Source organism: Solea senegalensis, linkage group LG11, assembly GCF_019176455.1.
Source record: "Solea senegalensis isolate Sse05_10M linkage group LG11, IFAPA_SoseM_1, whole genome shotgun sequence".
Lineage (NCBI taxonomy): Eukaryota > Metazoa > Chordata > Actinopteri > Pleuronectiformes > Soleidae > Solea > Solea senegalensis.
Window position 1 is genome coordinate 4,809,538 of NC_058031.1, and position 25,992 is coordinate 4,835,529.

Consider the following 25,992-nt stretch of genomic DNA (forward strand, 5'->3'; position numbering starts at 1 on the left):
ACTACAGGAATAGATGATCTATCCTGTTTGTTCTGCACCTGGGCAGATTCTATCTGTGCCCTGAAGGCACCAACAAGAAGTTGTCTCTCAGGATGATTCGGGTCGGCAGAGATGGTCTGATTTTTTTCCACTTTCAACTGTTTTCTATTCCAGCGATTTTTCTGCACAATTTCAGGATGTGATGCAAGTGAAAGTGACCGGTGCCAGCAGATGAACACCCAAGTAAGAACAGAACAGCTTAGGGCTGAACGATTTGATCAAATATCTTATCGCTGAATTGCATTACATGGTGCACGATATCAGACGGCATGGTACTTTTTTTTTACAACTCATTTTCTTTTGAAAAACATTTGAAATGATTACCGTGTGATATTTGTGCAGATCTGCGTTCTTGTCAGATTTGTATAGGTCAAGACGATAGTTGATCTAAAATTTTGACACATTTTGTTTTTAACAAATATTGCGATCATGAATTGAGATAAAATTTCAATTAATTGTTTAGCCCTACAACATTTTCACAAAAGTGGTGTTGAGGTTAGAACTGCGTGGTTTATGATTTAAAAAATGCATTCAAATCTACCTTTTTACAGACGACATTAGTCAGTGGGACACATTGGGGGGTTTTAATCCCCTGGGAACTAATGAAACACAAGAATGACACAAACAGTTAAAAGTACATAAAATGTGATGTTTATTTTTACTCTTTTTTTAGTCATATTTTTCCTCAGCATTGTAAATCTATTTTCAAATAGAAAGCATTCTATACAGCATCAGGCAGGAAATGTCGTACTTTTTACACATTTTGCTGTCTCTTCTGTTTAAATAGAGGGAAGAGGCGTGTCGGGTCACGCTAGCACGCTGTGGTCATCTGGTGGATACATCGTTATATTTAGTGCAGTTATTGCATTACAAAGCAACCATCCCTAAAACAAAGTAGTGCAATTCTTTTTTTCTTTTTTTTCTTTTCTACTCACATAAAAGAGGAAGTCCAGATGGTCTAAGGCGTTCAAAGTTTTTTTTTTTTCAATGTTCGGCTTAGTATTGCATACAGAATAAGACAGAGGAAATTAAATGATAACCTTTGTAAAAATTGTGCTTCATAAATTGAAAAACTTCCAACTGCTTCATCAGTTGCTAAATTGGTCCGCTTTGAAGAAACATACTCTGCCAAAATATAATGAAATAACTGGTGACGTGAGACATGCAGGGCTTTAAGAATTCACTCAATCCCTTTTCTTTTTTTTAAATACATAAAAAAAAAGAAATCATGGGCCTGATCTGGGGCAAATATCTAAGTGAGTGATTTTTAAAGTTACTCCAAAAAAGCATGTCCACCCAATATCATGGAAAAATGTTCTCTCAATATCCTGTGGCTAAATCAAGATGTGTGTTCAGATTCTTAGTAATAGTAGTGCTGTTAGTGGTGTGAGGAGTGAGTAGCCCCGAAGACAAGACTATCACTACAAGACGACGAGGAGAATCAGAATCAATGCATTTACTAAAATACTTAACCGTAAAAAGAAACAATCAGATTTCATGCAACACTTGCATAGATTTTTTTTTCTTTTCTTTTTTTTTTTTCCTCAAATCATGCTGATTTTTTTTTTTTTTTTTAATGTTTCCTCTTCAAAATATACAGAACACTAGATAGCAATACCTGTGAGACGTGGAAGCAGTAAAACCCCTAAAGCAGACCATGACAGTAATGACCCTGTTTGTGTGTGTGTGTGTGTGTGTGTATATTAATATATATAGATATAGATATATATCTATTTATATCTATATATATGTATTTATCGGCTCATGGACTAAAAATGGCGCAGGAACAGAACGGTGTTGTGCCACGGGGGTGCTACGAGTCTTCCAGGAGCACGACACCTTCTTTTTACATGAGGTTGAGCGAGAGATGAGTGTGCGGGACTCAACACCTGAGGATCTGCCTTGATTCAAACAAACAAACACAAAAACTGCAGTACACAAAATGAAAGACAAAAGAAGGGGAGGGGTGAGATTTTTAAGGGTAGGAAATGTGGATGCTACAATCAGTAACGTGCTACAATCGAATTACGGTTTGGGTTTGAGAGACCGGGGGTGGGGTGGTGCAAAAGGCATGCGAGCTTACAGTACATTCTCTGAAGCCTGGATCTGAAGAGCAGCCGCGGCTGCGTGTGCTTGAAATATAATATCAATGAGTCGACGTAAACAAGCAGTTTGGCAAATAATTCATCCCTCGAAAAGACAACATTCCCTTTCTCAGTTGTGTTAACATTCTTTTTTTTTTGTACATTTTCAGAGTGATTGTGCGACAGCAAAGACACGTGACTGTACTGTAAGTGACACTGACGCTGTACTGCAGCTTCATACGCTCACACTGTGTCTGCTTTACAGAATGACAAACTGTGTGTGTGTGTGCGTGCGTGCGTGTGTGCAAGTCTCCCCAAATGTCATTCGCCGTCTTCAGAGTAAAAAACTGACAACACATGGATGACGGCATTTTTTTTTTTTCTGAAACGCCAAAGAAGTCCGTAATAAACAAACAAACAAATCAATCAATAAGTAACGTAGCAATGGATCAAAACCAGGTGCCCATTCACTATATACATTGAAATCAAATGCATCACTATTCCCCAATAAATTGATTCAACGGTAGACATTCCTACATTGGTTAAATCTGGACAGATCATTCAGCTCCTGTTCTGACTTAATGTGCAAATAGTCTTAAAATAATTATACTCATGCAATAGTAAAGATAGTTAAAAGTCTTAGGAAGTTTAAGGCCAGTAAATGAGACATCGTACATTAGAGAAACCTTTTTTACGCAAAGCAGCTAAAGTTTGAGTTTGCGTAGAGCTGGTAGCCTGAAACCTTTCCACTGCAGAGGTGAGTAGCCCTGTTTGACTTTAATCTGGACGACTTGACCTCGAGGAGGTCACTACATCCCCTCAGTAGAGAGAGAAATTAAAAGTGGGAGTCTGGAAGAATGAGATTGTAAAATACTGAACGTCTACACTGTTTCATAAACTGTTTCTGATTCTTGTTTGTTTTTTTTTCCCTCTAAACGTTGTGTAGGGGACTGTTTTGGCTGACGGTGGGCTGTGGGTGATGTGGACGCTGAGGAGAGAGGCTGGGGCCACCTTGTTCCTCAGTAGGTGTCTCTGGGCCACGGGCGGCTGCGCTGGCGGTTATTCCTCTGGTTGTGACCTTGCTGAGCTTCGCGCTGGAGCAGCCTGTCCTGTGACTCGTGCCCGTTGGCACTGTGAGCACTCCCCGTGTGCCCACGGTGAGGCGGGTACATGTCCCTGTACGTGCGAGCATGGCAGGGAGAGGCATACTCATTTTCCTCCTCTTCTTCCTCCTCCTCTTCCTCCTCCTCCTCCTCCTCTTCCTCCTCCACCCCCCTGTGGCATGGGCTCCCCCTGCAGCCACGAGACAGGGAATCGCTGGCCTCATCGGACGGCATGAGACTGTCCTGCTCCAGGGGGGAGTGGGCCTCCTCGCCCGCCTCTTCCTCCTCGTCACCCTCCAAACCCACCGCCTCACAAGGCTGGGGCTGGTTCTTGTTCTGGAGGATTTGTTGCACCACAGGGGAAAAAACAACAACACAGCAAGAGTGAAACAAAGGAAGATGCTCTGAACCAGGACAACATCTCACAGTAAGTTTTTCTGCCACAGACGCACAGAGGGTGGACAAAACAAAGCTAACACTACATCAGGAAGGATTTTGAAGAGATGGTTCAAGTCGATCAATCTGGGAATGTTCTCTGTTATCCAGGTTCTGTTTGTTATTGTCAAGAGTGTAAATGTAGGCAACTGGACTTAGTGGCTTTAGTTGAAAACATTTCACTTCTCATCCAGCTGGTGGAAAAGTCCAGATATCTAAATTCCAACTGAACTCTTTCAAAATTTGTTTCAGTATCTCACTTCCTCACTCAGAGAACTGTGGTAAGAATTCCTTACCTTCCCTCCATCACTCATGACATAAAATGCTTCACACTGTCACTAAAACAAAACGCAGCTGTACTGATGAACACAGACAAAAGGGATTGTGCAAAGTAATATGGCAAAGGTTTTAATTCAGGGGTGTCTGATGATGTGAATATTTCAGGTCACTTCAGACTTCAGACAGTAACATTTACTTACAAATGCACTGTTTTATAAAAATTAAATTTTTATTGTCACAATGAACATAACCAAACCAAAAAAGAAAAGAAAGAAAAGAAAATGGCCTTTCTTTTACATCTGGAGTCAAATTAAATAATTAGAGGATAATATATCTCCTTAGCTAATAGGTACGTGACCAATTTTTCGTCCAAGTCCCTTCCTGGCCACAAATAATACATTATAAAGCCGAAGCTGCATACATACGGCAAATTCTTGCACACGTTCATAAATCTGAGCATGTATATAGAGTGGGATGCAGTATCTCAACATGCATAGGTGTAAATGATGTTGCTGTAATATGGCAGCCCCGTTGATGGTTGGCTGTTATTACATTTTGAGTCTCTTCAAAGTCCTCCAGTGAAGTGTTCACAGTGTTTTATCTGCATATATACACTAAATATATATATGTACAGACAGTGAACAGAAGAAATGCAGGTGAAACATTTGAATGGAGGGTTGGGGGTTCTTTGTTCTTTGCATTTATTTCCACTCAGTATATTAAAACTCTTTTAAAACTCATTCAAGGTAGCATTATGTGCCACTGTGAGCCGGGAAGCATCATTCACAAAGCATGCTGGGAAAAGGAAATAGAAAAGAAAACAGGTGAAACGGTGAAACATTTCATGATTCCCCAAACGCAATGTTCACCGTTACGGCGTTAAAATTAAAGCCGGAGCTGAAATGTGTCGTGAACGTTCTCCCAGGAAGCGTGTGGAGCAGCTTAGATTCACTTGAGACCATTAAACTAAAAAGGAAAGATGCAAGAAAAGAAAAGAAAAAAAGAAACACGTCTTTTTCCTGTGGTGAGATCTGAATGAATACAAATGCGGTTCATTCGCCGTCTCAGCCCCTTAGTCGTGTTCAAGTGAGTAAGAGTTGAGGGGTTGAGAGTACAAATGTGAATAAACCCTACTACTCACCCCGTTTTGTAAGCGGTCATTCAATTAATTCCTGTGTTTCAGAAAACTGCAAAAATGTCAAGCATGGATGAGTGACAGGACAAACAAGACAACCTGAGACAATCAGTATAAAAAATACAGGGGATCTGAGATGGAAGAGCTGCTCAGGACAGTGACGTGTAACATGTTCACAACAAGATTCTGACTTTAAAACAGTTAGCAACACAGTTCAGTAAAAACCCGAGGTGAATCTGAATAGTCTTTCCTTGGGGGATCAATACGCGCCACTGCGATTGATAATCTGACATGGTGACCATCGTGAAAGACAAAAATATTGTGTAGTCTGACCCCGGCATAGGTTTAGAATTGCTTTAAAATAAAAGTTGTTTGTTTATCGTAGCATTAGAATAAATCTCTCATGTTTACTTCAGGCAGGAGCCACCATCTTGAGCTGCAATATTTCTACAGCAGACCAAACGGACGTTGGTTTATGAAACTTTTTCACTATAAAGTTCTAAAATGTGATGTCACCGAACAATGCCGAACTGTAGATCAGTTAAAAAAAGACTTAAAAAAGCTAAAAACATGCATTAATCTCCAACATTTAGCAAGGGCATTTCTAAAATCTCAATATTTAACAGAGGAGTCTGGTGTAAATAGCGACAGTTCTGCTGATAGCCAGCGATCGTGAGTCGAATCACAACCCGTTCAGCCATATTTCAGTGATTCTGGTCAGGCAGGAAGTAGTGAACTAATCTTTTTAATTATCTGATCCTTATGATTCCGAACACCGAAACCAACAGCTTCTCTATCACTACTCACTATTTTGTGTTTGTGTCACGTATAAAACGACATCACGGAAGTTTCGTGCAGACGTGCTATGACGAGTCGAGATAAGAGCAGTGCTAGAACTGTATAATGGAAAAGCACCATCAGTGTTTTGAACATGGATGTCACTAAACTGCTTCCCCCACATGAACTTGAGGCATAAACCAACAAAAATAAAGAAGAAACGATAGAGGAAGTAAGAGAGAAGAGAGAATTCGAAGGACGTATTTCTATAACTCGCTCATTTCTTTTCGTCAATAATCACGGGACTATTCAGAAACACCCCTGCTCTCCTGCCTTTGAAAAACACATGAAGACAAACTCACCTGTAAGCTAGAGATGGCAGAGGGCGGGGTCATCAGACTCTGCTCCAGTAGGGGATTGAGGGGTGTGTTTCCAGGGAGGTGAGTGGCACGCCAGTAGATCTCCAGGTATTCAGCCAAGTGCTCGCAGGCGTCTTCCAGCTGGTTCTCATCCAGAATGACATCAAACATATCCTGCAGGTGCACAACGACAGACAAAATAAAACAAGATGCAGAGTCTGCAGCCGCAGTGGCTGCTCCGAGAGAGCCTCGACTACAACATGCTCACAAACATGAAGCTAATCTGCTGAAGAGATGGGACAATCTATCAATTCATCAAATAAATGATCAACTGAAAATCACCCTGAGACTATACAGTGTGATTAGACAGTGTGCTATTGCCAATAAGCCAATATTTATTAGTTTAATTACTTAAACTCCATTTGGTATTTTCCTTTTTTTTTAAATTAGGGCCCGAGCACGGATGCTAGGGGCCAAAACGGCTCCTGGCACGAAATCGTGTGAGTAACCTGTTGTTATCTTTCAGATTATTATTATTATTATTATCCATGGCTTTGCGGTCATTTTTGAGGAGATTAACGTGCATAAAATCTTTGGAAACTTTGCACAGAGGTCAGGTCTGGCGAAAATGCGATATGGGCATAGGGCTCTGACCTGTGCGTTGCTCAAGGGCTCTATAGTGCCACCTAAAGTGGAAACAGCCAAAATTCCACAGGGAGATGGTATAGCCCAAAACGAACAAAAAAGTTGGAACCGTTTTGAAATTTGTTCTAGTTATCTTTTGTTTTGTTCAATTTGACCTCATTTTGTAATCGGGCAACGCCAAAGGCACCTCAAGTTTTTTTTTTTTTTTATACCTGTAGGTACATTAGAATTCTAATTTTATTTTGCCAGGAAGATCCATGATGTCTTTAGTCAATGTGGACTAGAGCAGTGTTTCTCAATCCTGGTCCTCAGGGACCCACTGCCCTGCATGTTTTTGATGTTTCCCTGCTCCAACACACCTGACAGTGGCTCCCAGAGGACCAGGATTGGGAAACACTGGACCAGAACATGGATACAAGGGGTGGGTCGGGCCAGTTTTGGACAAAAAACGTTTTTTGAGTCAGGTGTGGTCACGACATGGTCATTTGTAGTTCTTTTCGTGAAACATATAAAATGAAGTTACTCAAAACTGCATTTTTTTTAATTGCTATATAGAAAAACCAGCATGCACATTTAATAAATAAGTGATAGTAAGTAGAATCTGACGTAGGGTTTCTGTTTTGAAGTGGGGTTTACTTTTGGAAACAGACACCTAGGATGTTGATGTTCTCCTTTTCTTTCCTCCACAACAACTCAAAATAAACCACGGAGGTTGGATTATGTAAATATTTATCAGCGGTTACAGTTCAACAAGAGTTGGTGCTTATTTAGTATATAACAGCTGTGTGTGAGTGGAAATAATCAGTTTCAAGAAGAGAAAACAAGGTTTTGAGTGCTGTAGTGAAAATTCCAAACCTTGGAGTTCTTATGGCATAAATTACATTGTTTTGTTTTATATTTGACAAGTAATCAAATATGTGTGTAAGTCAGTTTAGTCATATAAACCATTCAGATTGTACAAGTTAAATAGGCTTGAACATGCTTGTAAAAGAAGAAAATCTAACCCACTCCCCTCACTCACAGGAGGACACTGAGAGAGTTTGTCTGCAGCCATCAACTGCACGTTCAGGTGTTTGCTCTGAGACTTCCCCCTGGATTTTATGAGCCTCTGGAGCACCTGAGAGAAGGGAAAGATGACGTCAGAGATCGAGGAGGACGAGGCCGCCCTGGAGGTGACGCGCGGCTCGGTGAGTGAGTGAAGTAAAGCTACTGTACCTTTGGTGAGGAAACTTTAACGTAAACGATGATGGGCGCGAGGGAGGTTTTGGCGAGCTGAGCGGGATGGTTGATGGTGTCGGCGTCCAGGACCACCAGCTGTAGGGTTTTGGCGAGTTCAAATATCCTCTCAATCTCACTCTGAACCTCCGCTGCACACATTTGAAAAATTTGAAAACTTTAAGTGTGAGGTTTTCCACAGATATTTAGAGACATTCACTTTCAGGAGCTTAGAAAATCTCTAAGTCAAAGGTCCAATGAGGGTTTATTAGGCGAAATTGAATATACTACCCATGTGTTTAAGTGTATAGTAAGTTTGAGAAAACATGATGCATAAACCAACAAAAAAGAAGGAGGAATCAGCAGAGAGAGTGGAAGAAAGGAGAAAGTTGAGTTAAGAGAGTTGTGAAAGAGTATTTAAATTATTTTTGATATGGAAAGGCTTCAGTGTCCTGAGGTGATTTTTTTTTTTGACTGACGATCCAGGCAACACAGATACATAATTTTACTATTTTTTTTCAATAAAGTTGTATAAAAAGTGGGGAACAGATTAAACCAGGGGTCACCTTTCACTTCATCTCACTTGCATGTATCCATATGATCACTCAGTAAAATATTATTGATATCGTTTATAAAAAAACTGTGATAATCGTTAGGAGTAAGCACTGGAATTAATGTTTATACAATTGAATGCATAATATTCATCATTTAAATGTTAAATTGCATAAAATGTTAATATGGTAGTAGTCCTCCATATTATTCTCTACCCTTCAGGTAACTCTCGGTCTCAAAAGGGTTGGTGACAGTCTGTAACGTTTGGAGAAAACGCTTCAGTATTCATGGTAAAGATGGGAAAAAGAATAAAATGAAAATAAATTGCAGATGGGAATGTAGCCAGCAGGAGCCATATAGTGTGGTGAAATGATGCATTACCTAGGCTGGAACGAGTGTTGGATCTCTCCATTATGGGTCTTTTGTTGAGGACAGATCTCTTGGCTAAAGACAGGTCGGCAGTTACACGGGTGATTGAGATTCTACAAAAAGCCATAAAATGCACGGAGATAAATGTTTGGCCAGACATTTTTTACGAGATCATTTTTAAAGGCCTGAATTTACACAACTGCGGCGGCCGTTCTGTGAATTTCTCAGCTTTACTTACCTTCCCTCAAATCTGTGTTTCAGGAAGTCAAAGAGCGCTTTCTGCATCATATCTGTCACCTTGATTTGGAGGATAAGAAAAAGACAAACTGACAAAATCTGAAGTGTTCACTAACTTGAGCAAAGATATAGAGGAAACACTACATTTAGATTGCTAACAAAGCATGCAATGCTGCAGCGGTCAACTTCAACAATTCATTCTGCAGACACTGACCTCATAGCCCTTCAGCGATGGTCCCACGAGGACCACTGGCCTCATAGAGGGCACCACGTCGTAGGGAGGGACATGTTCCTGCCAGAAATAGGGGAAGACAATAGGTGAGGGACGAAGAACATAGAGAAAAAAGATGGGGTCAGGTTTGTTTGTTGTGAGAAACTCTGAAAGGACGTCTTTTTAAGACCAATTACATTTAAATATCCTGACTTTCATCACCATTTCATGTAATCATTTCCGAAAATCATGGAAAACCAACAGAAAGGTCCACAAATATTAAGTAAATAGAGTTTGCATAGCTGTATTTTACAAATATTCTTCCTAAGATGACATATATCTTTATTATAATAATAAAGTAACATGATTATTCAATTCAAAAAGGCTCATACTGTCTTCTTGGTAATATACTTGAGCTTGAGTTTCCTTCAGTCAGACAGAAAAATAACATTTTAGGGTCACATGACGTTACACATGTGTGACACATGTAACCGGATCTCCGGAAACGGAACAATCGACCCGGATGAGGGACCTCCCATCCTATAATCGCACACCTGGGACGCTGTCCTCGACAGGACGTCAGACAGCAGGGGGTGTAGTCGTCCCCCTGCTGTCTGACAAACCTGTATCAAACAGGAAGCAGGACACGGGCACATGTAACATCACGTGACCCCTCGGGGGAAGACCCCAGGAAGTGAAGTCCAAACATGTCAAGGTAATAAAGAAAAACAACGTATTTCTCTGTCTGACAGAATTAAACATATGCTCAAATATGATTAGTAGTTTTAATATGATTCATCTTTCATCTTACCTTCCTCGCTACTCGAGCAAACTACAGTAATAATAATATCTAAAATCATTTTAGATGTTTAACAAATGTATGTTTTTATCCCTTGAATTCAGTGATGGAATGTGTCCCACTGGTGTCTTGATAATGGCCCTTAAAGTCAACATCTATGCATTAAAAGAGGGTGCTGTTTTTTTTGTTACCTGTTTTTGCTTCTGTTTGGCTTGAAAAGACAAGAAAAAAAAGATTAAAGGACAGCAGTGGTGAAGTGAAGCAGCTGCTTTCTGCACCAGCAGATCTGTAATACTTACATTCACCTGCAGATGGCGGTGTGGTCCTCCAGCTGCCAGTCACCATGTCCCCTAAACTGGAGGAGTTACCTCCTGTTTTCCTGCGACAGGACAACACAAATGTGTCAAACCTGTGTGTTTGTGGTGGAGATGATGTCATGTGACAGTAACGTGTGGTCAAACGTGTGAACTGACCTCTGTTTCTGCTCCTGTTTGAGCCTCATGGCCTCCAGTCGCAGAGGGCTGGGGATGAACGTGATGTCTGCCCCCTCTTTAACGAGCCGGCCGATCCACCAGTCATTGTTGTACTTCTGTGAAGTCAGAGTCCAGCGCAACATCAGCTCAGCCTCTTTCATAAATCTGATTTGTTTAAATATATGCAGGAGGCGGTTGTCCTCCAGACAAGCACTCACTTCTTTGATGTGCAGGAAGTCTTTGGCATCAAAATTGACTGCAGCTCCTTGGACAGGACAGTCCTCATCCAGAGCTCCACAGTAACTCACATTTGTCTTTACTGCAAACGCTACAGGTTTGGACTGTGGATGACAATAGACACACAGAAATAACGAAACAGGCGGTCATTGATGGAAACTACAGTATAGATCACACATTGGCAACATAAGGTCCAGGGGCTGGATTCGGCCCACAAACCTGGCCCGTGACGTCCTCATAGGTTTAAATGTTGTGATATTAACAGCCTTGGAACTAAAGATGTTTTTAACCAAATTATGATATGATGAGATATGTGAGGAGACGATGCTCAGGAGTGCTATAACATTTTTACTGTAAATGCAGACCAAACATTTCAGCTTTGCACCTTCACATTAATACAGATTTCTCAAACTTGCCACTTTAAATCAACTTCTAATGACTTATTGCTGTATGTTTTTTGTATTATTCATTTTGCATCATAAAAACCTTTTTTATATTGTCAACGATATATCAGTCCATAGCAACAGAGGCACTTTTATTTTGAAATGCTGCAAAAACCACCACTCCTGAAGAGTTGCTTTTCCCCAAAACATTTAGATTTATTTTTCACTTGACTGGCCCAGTGTACACAGTGTATAAATGGCGGTCCATAACTGGATTCATAGTGGCCCAGTGAAATAATTGAAGAAATAACTAGAGAAACACTTTTCACTGTCCCTCAAAGACACCTACAGTAGATCTATCAGGTTTGATAGCACCAATAGTTCTTTTGTATTCAGTTAAAGGCACTGTTTGTGGGTCGTATGTGACCTATATTTATTTCTATAGGACAATTTCATTGCTAGTTCTTTTATTATTTTTTGAATGCACAATTTTTCATGTACATTTTATATTTGTCCTCACCTGCTGCTGCTTACTGGCTGCAGGAATTGCTGAGCCCAGCTAGATTTCTTGGGTTGGAAAATGCGGCCCAACTGAGTTTTGTTATCGAACAGTCCTGCTCTACAGTGTATCCAAGTATAAAAGTCAGTGGACACAGAAACGTACCTTAGCTCTGTCGAGCTGCAGTTGTGCCTGGCGTTCGGCTTCACGCCGATACGCCTCGCGGTCCTCCTCTGCTGACAGGTCTGAATCCGACGGTCTACTGGTGTACGAATCAGCTGACCCCTGTCAGGAGAGAGCCCACAGTGCATGTGGTCAGGTTATTATGTGTGATATATATATATATATACAGTATTGAATTATACTTTCTTGTTACTATGAGGTCAGTATTCACAGAAGCGCTGGTTTCCCTGTTCTTATTTCTGCTTTCATGTGTTCGCCGCTCTGCAGTGTGCGCCGCGTGTGCAGGTGTGCGCTGCACTGCTGCACTAACACGTCTCTGTATTCATGAGCACATTCATGTGTGTGCTTCTCCAACACAATGCGCTGCTCTCCCACACCAGCCATCTCCTGGCAGACCAAATATAGCACAAAGGCGGCAACTGCTTCCTCTTCTCTCCTGCTTGGCCCCAATCCATTCCATCATCCCCCACAGTGCAGCACATATACATCCTTTCTATCCCTGTTTATTCGCCGAGGGACGGCTCCTCATTAGCAAAATATATACGCCGGTTATCATTTTTCATTGTAAGTGGTTTAAGGACACGTTGCTCCCAGCAATGGTCGGCACATTACGCTGGGAGCTGAAGATAAAGCAAACAAAGACCGAGGCATTTTACACAAATGTCCAAAAAGAAAGACCGAAAAAAAGGGTGGAAATCACTTGTATATTTGCTGCCGCAACAAGAATCCTGTGACGCTTTTCCCAAATATCTGTCTCATACTGAATTGAATCATAGGTGACTTATTCAAGTAGTTGACGGAGTCAAAATGAGTCATGTCCTTTGAAAGAGCAAAACTGCCACACTGTCACAGGTTCTAGACGCCTTCTCAAATAATAAATATTAAACTAAATATATTTGCAATGTTCGTTTTTGCTGAGGAACAAGAACTAGAACTCACCACAGAACCTCGGGGATGATAATGAAAACATTAGCCATATCATAAAAATAAATCTGTTAACTGAAAGGAGTAAGAATATAAGAATTATCATCAATTAATTGAGAAAACGCTGATATTCTTTTAATGGATTTTATGCTCATTCCTGTTTAAAAATTAAGAACATAGTGTTCTGTAGACACTGTGTGTGTGTGTACTTTTTTTTATTTCATCTTAACTTTTTAATTTGTCTGTTTCATTTTATCTTAACCTTTGTGTGTTTGATTTATCTTCTTAGTGACCTTGAGTATTTGAAAGGCACGTCATCATCATTATTATAATTAATATTATTATTTACTTGTATTATGTACCATGTCAGGGCTAGTTGTCCTCATGCAGACCAAAACCTGCTCCTCATGAGGCAGAACCTAATTTCTGAGGAACTGGTTTAAGTTGGAGCTAAGATTTGAATTGTAGTAAAGTGAAACCCTCAGTGCTCACACGGCACAGATCAGTGCCACAGGTGCACTCTTGGTAAAGAGGGTGTGTGTTTAGAGGTGACATCTTCTCACATATATGTCTCACATATATGTCTCTTTTATATCGTTCTTTTATATTGTTAGGGTTTTTTTTTCTTCTTAATCGTGAATAGCGATAATTAGATAACAAAATAGACAGTTTTCCTTTTATTTTAGCTCAGAAAAATAAGCCAAGAGAACTCTCATATTCTCATATTTCACAAATTCTATCTGATTTAAAAAAAAAAAACCTTGAGTACTTTTTGCTCAGGTGTGTTTATCCGTTAGTGCTCACGTGGCACAGATCAGTGCCGCAGGTGCACCCATGGTAAATGGGAATAATACACAACTCCTTATATGGACATCCTGAGGTGGTATGTTTATAGGTCACATATTCAGGCTTTAAAAAAATGCAATGTTTTTTCTTCGTATGTGTTGCTGAGTCAAACGTGTGATTCATTTTATATCGCATTTTTAGTTGTGATATAATATAGCAATAATTGTGCAGAAGTCACAAAATAGACTGTTTTATTTTTGTTATTTCCAAATTTCACAAATTCAATCCAATTGAGTACTTTTTGCTCAGGTGTTTTTGTATAGTTATAATTGTGAGTTGGTGAAAATGAAAAAAAAAAGTTTCATCAGATTGCCTAGGTTGTGCTGAAAAAAAGCATATAAGACACTCTATATTGTACAGTCTTATAGCCTCTATATATACTGTGTTTTGACACAGTAATGGAAAAAAGCAGCCTAAATGCTCTAAATTGACTGGTTATAGTTTTGGTTACTGCTTTGTAGGCCGGCCAAAATGAATGAAAGTCAATGTAGTGTCCTACCTACAGCTGCACACATGTGTGAGTGTGTGTGTGTGTGTGTGTGTGTGTGTTCCCCTATATTTGGTATCCGTTAGGCTTTGCTAAAGGAACTTAGTCCTGAATCTGTCAGTCAAGAGAACGGCTGCAGCAAAAAAAACAATTCAAATCAGGCAGAGGGGGGAGAGAGAGAGAGAGAGAGAGAGGAGGAAACAATGTGACAGGAGACAAACATGAAATGAAGAAGGGACAAATGGAACACACCAGTGACACGACTGAAATGAACGCTGGACACGGGTCTTACAGAAACGAAGCAACCATGTTAAGAAACTATATAACGGCACATAACACAGTCATCTCTTTGGTTTTCCTGTGCTCCAGAGTGCAGGGACTCAGTCCACGGTCATCCATCTTTTGCCAACGTATACAAATGGATCCTCTAGAGGACCAATTAGCACCACAAAAATACTGGTGGTGGTGGGGAGGGGGAGGATGGAGAAATGCCTGAACATGAAAAACAACCAGCACCATTTGTCTTTCTCTGCACTTCAGAATGTACGCGTATAATAATATAGAATACAAATATGAATCCACAGCAGAGAAGCAGCAAGCGAGCAGCTACTCTTGTTTCTTTCGTGTGTGTGTGTGTGTGTTAGATAACTAGATTTTTTAGCAGGTCTGCAAGGCAACACTGCGCCAGAGCCAGGGATGCACCGAGAGAAAAGACAGACAGATCGACGGATAGATAGATGTTTACAAGAATGTAAAGTGACTGATGGATGCTCAGAGCAACGAGAGAGGTATAAACTATTTATATGACGAGATAAAGCAACGCTGTCTCAAGGGGAAGATGAGATTAGAGCATAATAAAATGCTATGAAAGAGTGGAGTGAGACCCAGATATCCATCCTTGTCGTAGATGTGGGAGGGTGGAGGGTGGAAGGTGAGGAAGCACCGTGGCCGTGATAGACAAAAGACACAAAGATAGCAGAGATGAAGCCAGAGTTGCATACCTGGCTGATTTAGACTGAAAAGTGGATTAAATATGGTAGTGGGAGGAGGAGGAGGAGGAGGAGGAGGGGGAAGGTGTTACTACGTCAGCAAGCTGTTCAATGATGTCAGAGCACAGACTGCTGCCTCCTCTGTCATTCATTCATTCATTATTAATGGGTTTTTTTAAGACTCGAGGCTGTGGACCTGCGCTGCACATGCTCCTGTTTAAATCCGATAAAAATGAAAACATTGTTGTGTCTACAAAACCTGCATTTCTTTACTTTCTCTTTTTTTGCTGGTTTTGCAGTACAGAGTAACAGTCTCTGTTTTCTTTTTCACTGCTAATGTCCCTGTCTGGAGGCTAAATTTAACTTCCTTTTCTGCTTGTGTGATTCTTTTTTTTTTTTTTACACACTGCAACAGGGGCCAACAGGGAATGGTGTCATCCAACAAGTCTAATCCTCCAGGGGACCGAGTGGTCCAACAGTAGGACTGAGCGATTTCGAATAAATATCTAATTACAAATATTTTGACTGAAATTGCGATATGAGATTGAATGGTTATTTTTTTCCATAATTATACTCATTTTCATTTGGATAACAGGAAAAACATTTTTTTTTCTGTTTTCTTCGGCCTGTAGAATATCATATGTAATATATAATCTAAAATGGTCATTTCACACACATTTTGCCTTTAAGAAATATTGTGCATCCTGCGATTGTAATTTTACGGAACCCCGGACATGACATGGGAAAAAAAATCTGATTTGTTGCCATGAAATACTAATTTGTGGACACGCAATATTGTACGAAATACTAATTCTTTAGTACTAATTCGTTCCCACAAAATAGGTCAAACGTAGGCACGGAATGCTAATTCGTTGTCTATATCATAATACTTGATTATGTTTAACGGGGCGATGTCCTGATATATGCATGGACTATATATACATGGACTTTTACACTGCCAGTGGTGTCAGAAGACTAAATAAAGATGGCTTAATAGCAACAAGAAACAAAAAAATGCAAACCAAACAAGAGCCTGGGTCATATGAGGTTAAAGACTCAAATTTATCATTGTAAAGTGGAACTTTTAATGAAGTTTCTCATGCAAGTAAGGCAGATTTATAATGTGCTTGTAGAGAATAAATGCATAAGTGCCATTCAACCTGTTTCTAACTGATCCAAATAACTGTCGTCAAATTTCCTGTCTTCTCTAAGCCCGTCCAATAAAAGGAAAAATGCCATAAAAACAAAGACGAGACAAGACTTGGAAGGAAGGAAGTCATTCTTCATCTTGCACATGAAAAGTGACAAACAGCAAACAACAGAAGGTCAGCTCTTTTTTTTTCTCACTTTCACACAACTGTGCGGTCACTATGTGAAGAAAAACACTGTTGCTTTCAGAAAACAAACCAATGTTGGACGAGGGACAGGGCTGTGGAAGATGTCGAACCATCTGACAAACACAAAGCATACGTATTGGCCTCTGAGTCACAGCACTCACAGTATGACAGTGACAATGCTTTGGCATTGAACAATATGTAGTGAGTAACTTGCTATTATAAATTATTGTCCATTAAATTCACGCTATTGGCAAATGAGTTCTTAAAATGCTGATAAAGCCCATTTAGCTCCATGAAAACTCTCCCTGTGTCAGAGTCCTGCCCGGTAACTGCGATTAAATACACACAGTGTCATACTATCATGCTTCGTTTTTTTTTACTCGCACATTTTCTATACGAATTTCAGTTAACCACGGCCGGTGATAAGAAACATTTAAAAGATAAATAGATAAACTTCACGCGCACTCACAAAATATGACAAAACCTTTAAGAGGTCAAAATTAGAAGTAAAAAGTATGACAATGGCTTTCAAAATACAGTAAAAGAGTTAATAAGAGTGATTTATGTTATACGGCACATCTTAAAAGTAGTTTTATTATGAAAAAGAAGTATATTTTTGTCACCACCCACAGCCAGTCTTGTATAAAGTACTTTAAGTAATACGATATTTTCTGGTAAGATACTTGTACCCAAGTATCACTTTAAAGGCATATTTCACTGTTGGAAAGATGAATGTCTATTAAAACTGGGTCATCTATGTAGTAGAACTGTGAAATAATATTTGAAGCCAGTGCCTTCTTGGCCGAGAAAGGCAGGAAAAAAACAACAACAACTCCCAGCATGCACTGTGCTCGCTGCCCCGTGAGACTCTCAATGTCTCCAGCTTCAAAGCAGACGGCACTAGTTGTGTAAACACACAAATCCCTGTGAGGAATTAAATATATAATAAATATAAAAATACAGGCAGTGGTTGCCAGTCAGCTTCTGGTCAGTTTCTAGTTTTCACCGAAATGCAGGTCTTTCCACTTGCAGCCATATCAGTTTGAAAACTACATTGGATCATTGTCTGTGTTAGCGCGAGTCAGCGTAGGGCAACATGTATACAACTCTTTTACTTTTACAAAATACTTCTGCTATTCTAGCAATACAAAGCCACATGCAAGTAAAAGTCTTAAAGTGTATGACATTTACTGTCCTGAAGCTCAGTGGTAGGGCAAGTTGTCTTTCAAATGGAAGGGTGTGGATTCAATTTCTGGCTCTGCTAGTCTAGATGTGTCCTTGAGCAAGACACTTAACCCCATGTTGCAGCTTGTGAATGGGTATGAAAGATGTGTGGGGGTGGAGTGGCTCAGTGGTTAAGACCCTACCTTGTGTACCAAAGACATCATGGTCGCAAGTTCGATTCCACCCCTGGCTAATTGTACTTGATTCCATTGTAAGTCGCTTTGGATAAAAGCGTCTGCTAAATGACATGTAATGTAATGTGTGAATGGGTGAATGACAAAACAGTAGTGTAAATACTATCGCTATAAAATACAGACCATAATACCCACTCTTCTTCTTCTTCTGATTTGATAGTAACCAGTATCAAAGATAGTTTGAGGAAATGTAGTGGAGTAAAAGTTGCTAGAAATATAAATAATAAAGTAAAATACAGATACGTGAATTTTGTTCTTTAGTGTTTGTACTTTGTTACATTACAACACTGCCTGCAGCGTTTAGGTCATTTTCGCCCGTGCTCGAACTCTTACACTGTCTTTTTTTTTGGGTCACTCGTCAAGTCCCAGTACTCGACTCTGTTCTTCTCGGTATAACAGTGTTCGTGAATCAGAGTCGTGTCACACCCAGTGACATTCCCGCACAACACATGAGGGAGTCATTTGTTTTACGTCAACAGCGATGAAGGCGAGGATGAAGCACGACAGCAAACGTAGCACCAGCAACGTGAGACACTGAGAGTATTGCTGCAAAACGGCAAGAAGCGTTCAAGAAAAGCTTCAGAAGAAGATTGTATACTTGTTAAAGAGCATGGATGTTCAACAGTTTGACAACATACAGTAGAGTCTTCTAGCAAATAGGGTAGCGGATCTACCACCTGAGAAATTACTGAGCTCTCTAAGTAACACCATTATCACCGACGTTAAAATACAGTGGCGTAAATAGGTCGAATAGTATTTCTCCTTGGGAACCACGGTGCTAAGGGATTCAAAACCAGTTCCAACTGTTATTTTTAGAGTGGGATTTTCGATCTAAAGCTGCAACAAATTTGAAAAATCTGTGGACAAAGCAGCTGTTTTCAGTGTTGCCAAACTGAATTATTTATCACCAGACTCCCTTTAATCTCACTGAATGCTGATTGATGTGCGACATAAATTCTTTGTCTTCTTTCTCTTCTTTTTTTTGAAGACACTGTCCAAATTAATACCACCAGAGGAGGCTCACGTACCACAGTTTGAGAACCATGGATTTAGACATTATGTGAGGTAGAGGTGCTACTGTAGCAGTGTTTTTGGTAATTACTCAGAATTCCCCAGGGAGGCGACGGAGGTTACCGTGCATTAAAGAGTGAACCGATGACGGCGCAACATCAATAATTACAAATTCAACCAAGTGTCATCCATCCATCCATCTGTCCATCCGCCCATGTCGACACCTTGGACATGTCACCAGGACAGTTTGTAGAGACAAACAACCATTCACACTCACATTCACACCTACAATTAAGTCAGAATCTCCGGTTAATGTAATGTCTGTGGACTGAGGGAGGAGTAATAATAACAATACATACCTGGACACTTCATGTCTCAGTGTGTAAATTGTATGATTGAATAAATGGATTAGAAACACACTTTCTTTCTTTGAAGTTATGTAAAAACAAAAAAAAAATGCAGGGAAGGCACTGCTAAAAATCTAATTTCTCTGGCTTTATTTGCAGGAAAGAGATTCTGCACAACAGCAGAATATATTATTCAGGAGGCTAAAACACCTTTTCCTCAGAGGGGGGGAAAAAACTGCACGCTCCAGTGATTTGAAAATCCAGTCGCCACATATCCAATTTCAAAAAGTGTTCGATTAACTGCACGGGTCATAATTCAATGTCAGCACATGCACATAAGGAGCTCTCTCTCTCTCATACACAATTCGATAAATAAATCGCTCTCCGGCTACTGCAACAACAAACGTCCCAGACTGGCTGGGCAGGACCGGCCACGACACACGGGATCAATCGCAGCAGCAGATTTACAGACGTGTGGAGACGTCACACGCGGGACGGTGCCAATCAGAAAGTAAAGGACAGGTGAAGGAAGGAGAGAGAGGGGAAGCACGGAGGGTGGAGGACATGAGGGGAGTTTTCAGACCGGTAGAAGGAGACGCAGACTGTGCTGGGAGTCATTTGTACTTACTTGGTGAATGTGATGCTGCTGCTGCTGCTGTTGCTGGTCCCTTCCTCTTTGTAATGCTGTGAAATGCAGACACACTGCCGTGCTGTGCTGTGCTGTGCTGTGCTCCGTCCCCTAACCAGGGATGACCTGCACTGAAGCAGGCTGCTTCGTCTCTCTTCTTCACCCCACCTTAGACCATCACATCACTTCACATCCCATGCACGAACAACAACAACAAACGCAGGTGTTTGCGTCACTTCATCAGGGCCGCCTTTTTCTAAATTTAAACCACAAATTGTCCGTTCACTCAAGACAATCCAACGAGCGCAGCACGAGAGGGGCAAGTGCCCCCGTTTCGATCACACGCGTGTATCTACAAATCGAGAGCTCCTACTTGTATAGATTCACACGCCATACATCCACACTTATGGCAGCAGCAGCAGCAGCACGCTGCTTATTGTATCCTGCTGCAGAAATGAGTCATACTCCACTGCTCCTCCATAGACACCCCACCCCTATCACAGACAAGGAACTATCTGCCGTGTCTCTTAAAAATGTAACTCCTCTCTGCAGGAAACACCGAGTCATGTGAGGAGGTTGTGAAATGACTGAAATGAGGCTGAATAAAAAAAAGGTGAACAACACATCATGAAAACACCACATCATGTCATAGGCCTCCAAAATCAAAGCGTCATGAATGTTTAATGCCGTGCAACATTAGGATAAGTAATGTCCCCTCATAGAGAATGTGTCTGCTCGCCTCACGCTGCTCCACATTCTCCCCTCATGCTGGAACAGTGCAGTATTCAGGTATTTTCAATCATGTTTGCAGGCCAGAAAAGGAGTTTCATGGAGACCTTATCAATACAAATGTGTTAATTCTTTCTGTTTAACTACTTCATTCCCAATTTAGATTCACATTTAAAGAAAAACATACATATTTTATGATTATTTTGTTATGATTCTGTCATTTGTTGGCCAGGACCCAGTTGTTAAAGACATTTTTTTTTCTTATTGGGACTTTCCACCCCTCTCTGCATGGAGTTTGCATGTTCTCCCCGTGTGTGCATGGGTTTTCTCCAGGCTTTACCATGCAGACCTGATGACTCATTTTTATTGGCTCTCTCATTAAGTGTGCAGCTCACTAAATAATAATAACAATAATAATAATAATAGTAGTCATAATAATAATAATAAAAACAAAAAAAACAATATAAGGTTAAGTCTACTAGTTACTACAACATTATCCAATGATTATTAAAGTTGTATTTAAAATTCTTCCCACTCTGACTAACAGACTAAAACCACAGACAAGGTTATCGAGTAAATTAAATAATAAACTCAAGTACTTTTATAGTACTTTATATTATAAGTATTTCCATTTTCTGCCTCTTTTTTACATTTGGTCTCCTACAAATTCACAAACATTTTACTCAACAATATTTAGCTGATAAATGTCTTACTTTGTATGAACAAGTATAATCAGCAAATAAAGTGCAACGTGTTATTGTTGTTATAAGGTAATATAAATCTTTATTGATCCCTTTATTGATTTTCAAACCACCCAGCAGTGAAGTAACATGCCGGTGCCACCTAATTGTGATCGAATAATATAACAGTTATAACGTGAAGTTGTGAACATGTTTAAGGAGCTTTAATATGAAGGAATAATTATGTTATTTTGAAATGTGGCATGTGTAACGTTCGAAATGTTTAAGTTCTATGTTGGAGCCAGATGATTTTTTTCACCCCAATGTTCAACCATTGTATTCTTTTCTGATGTTCTCAGCTCTGGATGAATAAGTCAAAGCTGAGGGAGCGGATCAAGGAGACACTGTGTGATCTTTAGGAGGAGGAACGTTCTGTCCTCTTTGATGTATATGGAGGAAGCTCCAGAACCTCGGGGATCTGGTGGTTTGGTTTTGGACTGAGCTTCATCAAACTTTTCAACTCCCTTTTTTTCCCCCTACAGGAGTCAAAGTCTCTCGAAATGAGTCAGAATGCAGCGTCAGAAACGACACGTGGAGGTGAAACCCAAACCACTTTGATTATTATACACCGTGTATTCTTTTTTTCCCCCTTCCACTCACACAGATTGTCTTAAATAACACTTCCTCCCGAGTCTTCTGAGGCACGAGCATGACCTAAAAACATTAATTAAAAATGGGATTTTCATGGAACACACAAGTCCACTTTCAAGCGTGTTGCTGCCCTCTACTGCCCAAGAGGGTAACTGCAACTTGTCAGACAGCTCAGTGGGTGAAGATGCAGATTAGAAACCTTAATGAACTGGATTCCAGTGGAATAAATGGGTTGTTTTTTGTATTAGATATTATTGGCGGATAGTCTACCAACAACAGAATATGTCTGGGCAATAATCCAGCACATGTATGCAGTGGATGGATAAGGGAGAGGTTTGTACCTGACGTTTGATGAAGCTGGATGTTGTGTCAGACGACGTGCTTCCATCTGAGCGTTTGAAGCGGCTCTTGCGTTTAGGCAACTTCCTGGGCAGCTGTGATCAAAGAGAGACATAATGATGAGAGAGAAAAGCACAGTGAGGTACGTGTGTGTAAGGTAGGGGAAGTGTGTGTGTGAGGGAGTATGTGTGCTTGTGTAAACCTAAATATAAGATAACATTCAACAAAACAAATGTATCTACATTTATAGCAGGTTCTTCACCAAACATGAGGTATGATCTACATTCTAATAGCAGTATCACAGTTAAAAGCTGTATACATCCTATATTATTGTATGTTGATATTGCTGATGATGATGACGATTATGGAGCAAATTGAAATTAGAAACAAAGGAATCACAATCAATTACATTATTTTGTTTTTTTTTTAAATGACATCATTTAGCTTTACTTTGGTTATATTTCCATGTATTGTTTGTTTTCTTCTCATTTTTGGTACAAACATTGTAATGTGCGCTTGCATATACTGTTGATATTATAAGATTTGTCTTCTTCCTGCTCCATTGTTTTTGGATATTACATTGTTATTGTTGGTTATTGTTATTTTTCGTCAGAAACATTTGTTTCATATGTTTAATGAAATAAACTTGACAGACAAATGATCTATATCATGTGAGGAAGGTAAGAGGGAAGGGTCCTCAATCCATTGCTCTTCCCTTAAGTCCAAGTTCTCTTTTTCAGATTTCTTCCTTCTCTCTGGTAGATAAAAACCCACATTTTGACAAAATGCAGTACATTTTTTACATTTTCAGTAAGATTTGTGTTCATAACCAGCTCTAACTTTGCTGTAATCACAGATGAGTGGAGCTGCACCTGCTGGTCAGTGTTCAGAGGCCTCCTCCTCCTCCTCCTCCTCACACAAAAGCATGGATGTTGCAGTGAAAAGCTTTAAGGCTACAGGTGAGTTGTCTCTCACACCTTTAAACACAACAGTCACATGAGGTGACTGCTGTTTACTGCTCTCTGAGTGTGAGTGAACAGTGTTGCATTAAACAAATAAATAAATGAAAGCATCAACACACAGTGATGCACAAAAAAAAGGCCTGATGTGAAGAAAACAGGAAAATGCACCCAGATTTTCTGTTTCACTGTGTCCCTGAACGCAACACTGTATCATCGCACCAATGGCGTTTTTCCCCCCTGTTTTTCCCCCTCATTGATCAAACGCCGATTTGCAGTTTCAAAGAAGGCGGGGGTGTTAATAATAATAACAATAATAATAATAAAAATAACAATAATAATAATAATAATGATGATAATAATGATAAAATATAAATAAATGAATGACAAAAAAGTAGCCTGGTACCAAAACGCGACGTTTCGAATGCAACAAGAGCCGGAGGAGACGCTGTCTGACTGTGTTCCACTCACACTCCTCTCTGTGACTGATGAAATGACACAAGTGTGGACATTTTCTTTTTTTTACCTGGAAATAGTGCGACTGAGAGCCGGTTTCCATGGCAGACAGAGGGTCTACGACAGGCGATTTGGACATTTTGACTTGCACCATCTATTGAGAGCGCAGGGAGGCGGGATGCACACAGACATGGGTTCACACTGGAGGAGGAAACAAGCGACGCCAAATACATCTATATCCAGAAAAATGATAAAGATACTAAAAAAAAAAAAAGAGAGAGGATAAATGAAAGAGGAAGCGGCAATGAAGGCGATTAAAATCCACGTTCACGTCATGAGGAGGTGCTATAATATAAATCAAAAAATTAAAATTAAAAAATAATAATAATAAAAGCGCGTGTTATATCGGAGAAGATGTGAGGCGGCAGGAAAAACAGCGGAGCGATAATAAACCGTTAAGACTGAAGCGTCATCGCTCGAGCAACAGTACAGGTCTGTACTAAGTGTATGTTTGTGTGGGGGGGTGTCAGGGATGGTTTAACCGGCAATAAATAAAACCACCTGGTCACACTGACATTTTAACCAAACACTTCTGTATTTTTGCATTTATTTCTCTTAATATACTAATATACACATGATATTTGTGGATGTTGGGATTCATAATGTCGAAGTAGAGGAGCTGGTGAGACCATGTTCTGATCAGCACAGCCGTATTCATCTCCTATAGGGGCTCTGGGGCAAAAGTGTGTTGGTCGGCCCCCATTGTGTAAGCATTTCCAATGTTGTGTATAAAAATAGAAAATTAAATGTCTTTCTGTTACCGACCTACCTACCTACCTTTACTGGTGTAGTACTCGAGACCGGTCTCGGTCTCAAGATAAATCAATAAATTGCCTGTGCATTTTTGGATTAACTTGTTAATATCATTACTGTGATTTTGCGTAAATCGTATTGCTTCGGGTACAACCAAAAACTTGACTCATTTATCATTTGAAACTCATCTATAATAAAATGTGGTTACCTGAACCACAAAGACTTTTTGTGCATAAATACTTCCAAAAGAAAACACAGCACAACGTGTAAATTATGCAAAGCGACGCTAACGGAGACGGCTGGGACCACGTCCAACTTTTACTCTCTTGGTCTTGTCTCGGTCTTGACCCCTCAAAGTCTTGGTCTTGCCTTGGTCTCGATACACTGTGGTCTTGGTCCCGACTTGGTCTTGGTTTAGGTGGTCTTGACTACAACACTACCTACCTTTCCTACCGCTCTCAACGGGTTTGGTCCGAAAAAATCTGCAAATGAGGAAACACATTTCTTGCAGTTTGTAAATCATGTGTGTTGAAGAGTAATTCTGGCTGCCTGCTTAAAGGGAAAATGTACAACAGTATGTAAAGTACCGCCTGTTAACTGCGCAGCCTACCATTTATTTCTGTCTTCCTTTATGTCGCCTACCTACCTACTTTCTTTCTTTCCGTCTTTCTGTCTTTCTTTCTGTTACCTACCTACAGCCTTTCTTTCTGTTACCTATACTTACCTACCTACCTACCTACCGTTAAGACAGTTCCTCCAATCGTCATGCAGATCGTCCCCTTGTTCTAAGCACACGTTTAGTATTGAAATGTAAATACAACACAGTACATATTTGACGTTGACATTCTAGAGGCAGCTGAGCTTCACTTGTTGTCTTTGAGCTTAGAGAAATGCTAAGCTCTCTAAGACTTAAGAACATTCTCAAATGTTCATATCCCATCTGTTTTATAATGAAACGTTAAAAGCTGCTTTAAATCCCTCTTGTGATCGTAGCACTAAAGTTGTTTTTTGTTTTTTGTTTTTTTTTCATAGGCCTGGTAGCTTGTTTCTCTCCCAAGACATGACATGGCAGATTTGCAGTTAATTATTTCCCCGCATTAGAACACTGTATGTGAAATATTTAGATAAATAGTCATATAGAATAATAATAAAAAAAAACTCCCACTGAATTTCATAGAAAATTTTATTAGAACTACAATCAAATATGTGTCCTGCTCAGATAGGTTCATCAGTTAGAAATGATCTGATTAGGAAAGTAAATTGTAGATTTACTGAGGGCCCAAGAATGTTTTATTTGCTCCAGGGTCATTTTCAGAGGTTATTCAGAGGTTTGTTTAAAACAAAACAAAACTATGAATTCTAAA

The 25,992-nt window shown here is 40.0% G+C and overlaps 1 protein-coding gene across 4 annotated transcripts; it reads right to left on the reverse strand.

The window, feature by feature from the left end:
• Positions 1–674: 674 nt before the first annotated feature.
• On the reverse strand, positions 675–24,332 carry cacnb3a (calcium channel, voltage-dependent, beta 3a). 4 transcript variants are annotated; one of them, XM_044037999.1, is made up of 15 exons: positions 23,886–24,332; positions 22,403–22,495; positions 11,997–12,116; positions 10,931–11,053; positions 10,713–10,828; positions 10,539–10,618; positions 10,431–10,450; positions 9,444–9,521; positions 9,231–9,289; positions 9,005–9,105; positions 8,072–8,223; positions 7,869–7,973; positions 6,215–6,385; positions 5,082–5,127; positions 3,499–3,562 (listed from the first exon to the last, which is right to left on the reverse strand). In XM_044037999.1, exons 1-14 carry the CDS (start codon positions 23,967–23,969, stop codon positions 5,098–5,100), a joined length of 1,332 nt encoding a protein of 443 aa, XP_043893934.1. In that variant the 5' UTR covers positions 23,970–24,332; the 3' UTR covers positions 3,499–3,562; positions 5,082–5,097. The 4 variants fall into 4 exon arrangements, with proteins under 4 accessions (XP_043893932.1, XP_043893933.1, XP_043893934.1 ...); XM_044038000.1 differs by having other exon boundaries at positions 7,878–7,973; positions 23,886–24,329; XM_044037997.1 differs by lacking the exon at positions 5,082–5,127 and having other exon boundaries at positions 675–3,562; positions 23,886–24,330.
• Positions 24,333–25,992: the final 1,660 nt, after the last annotated feature.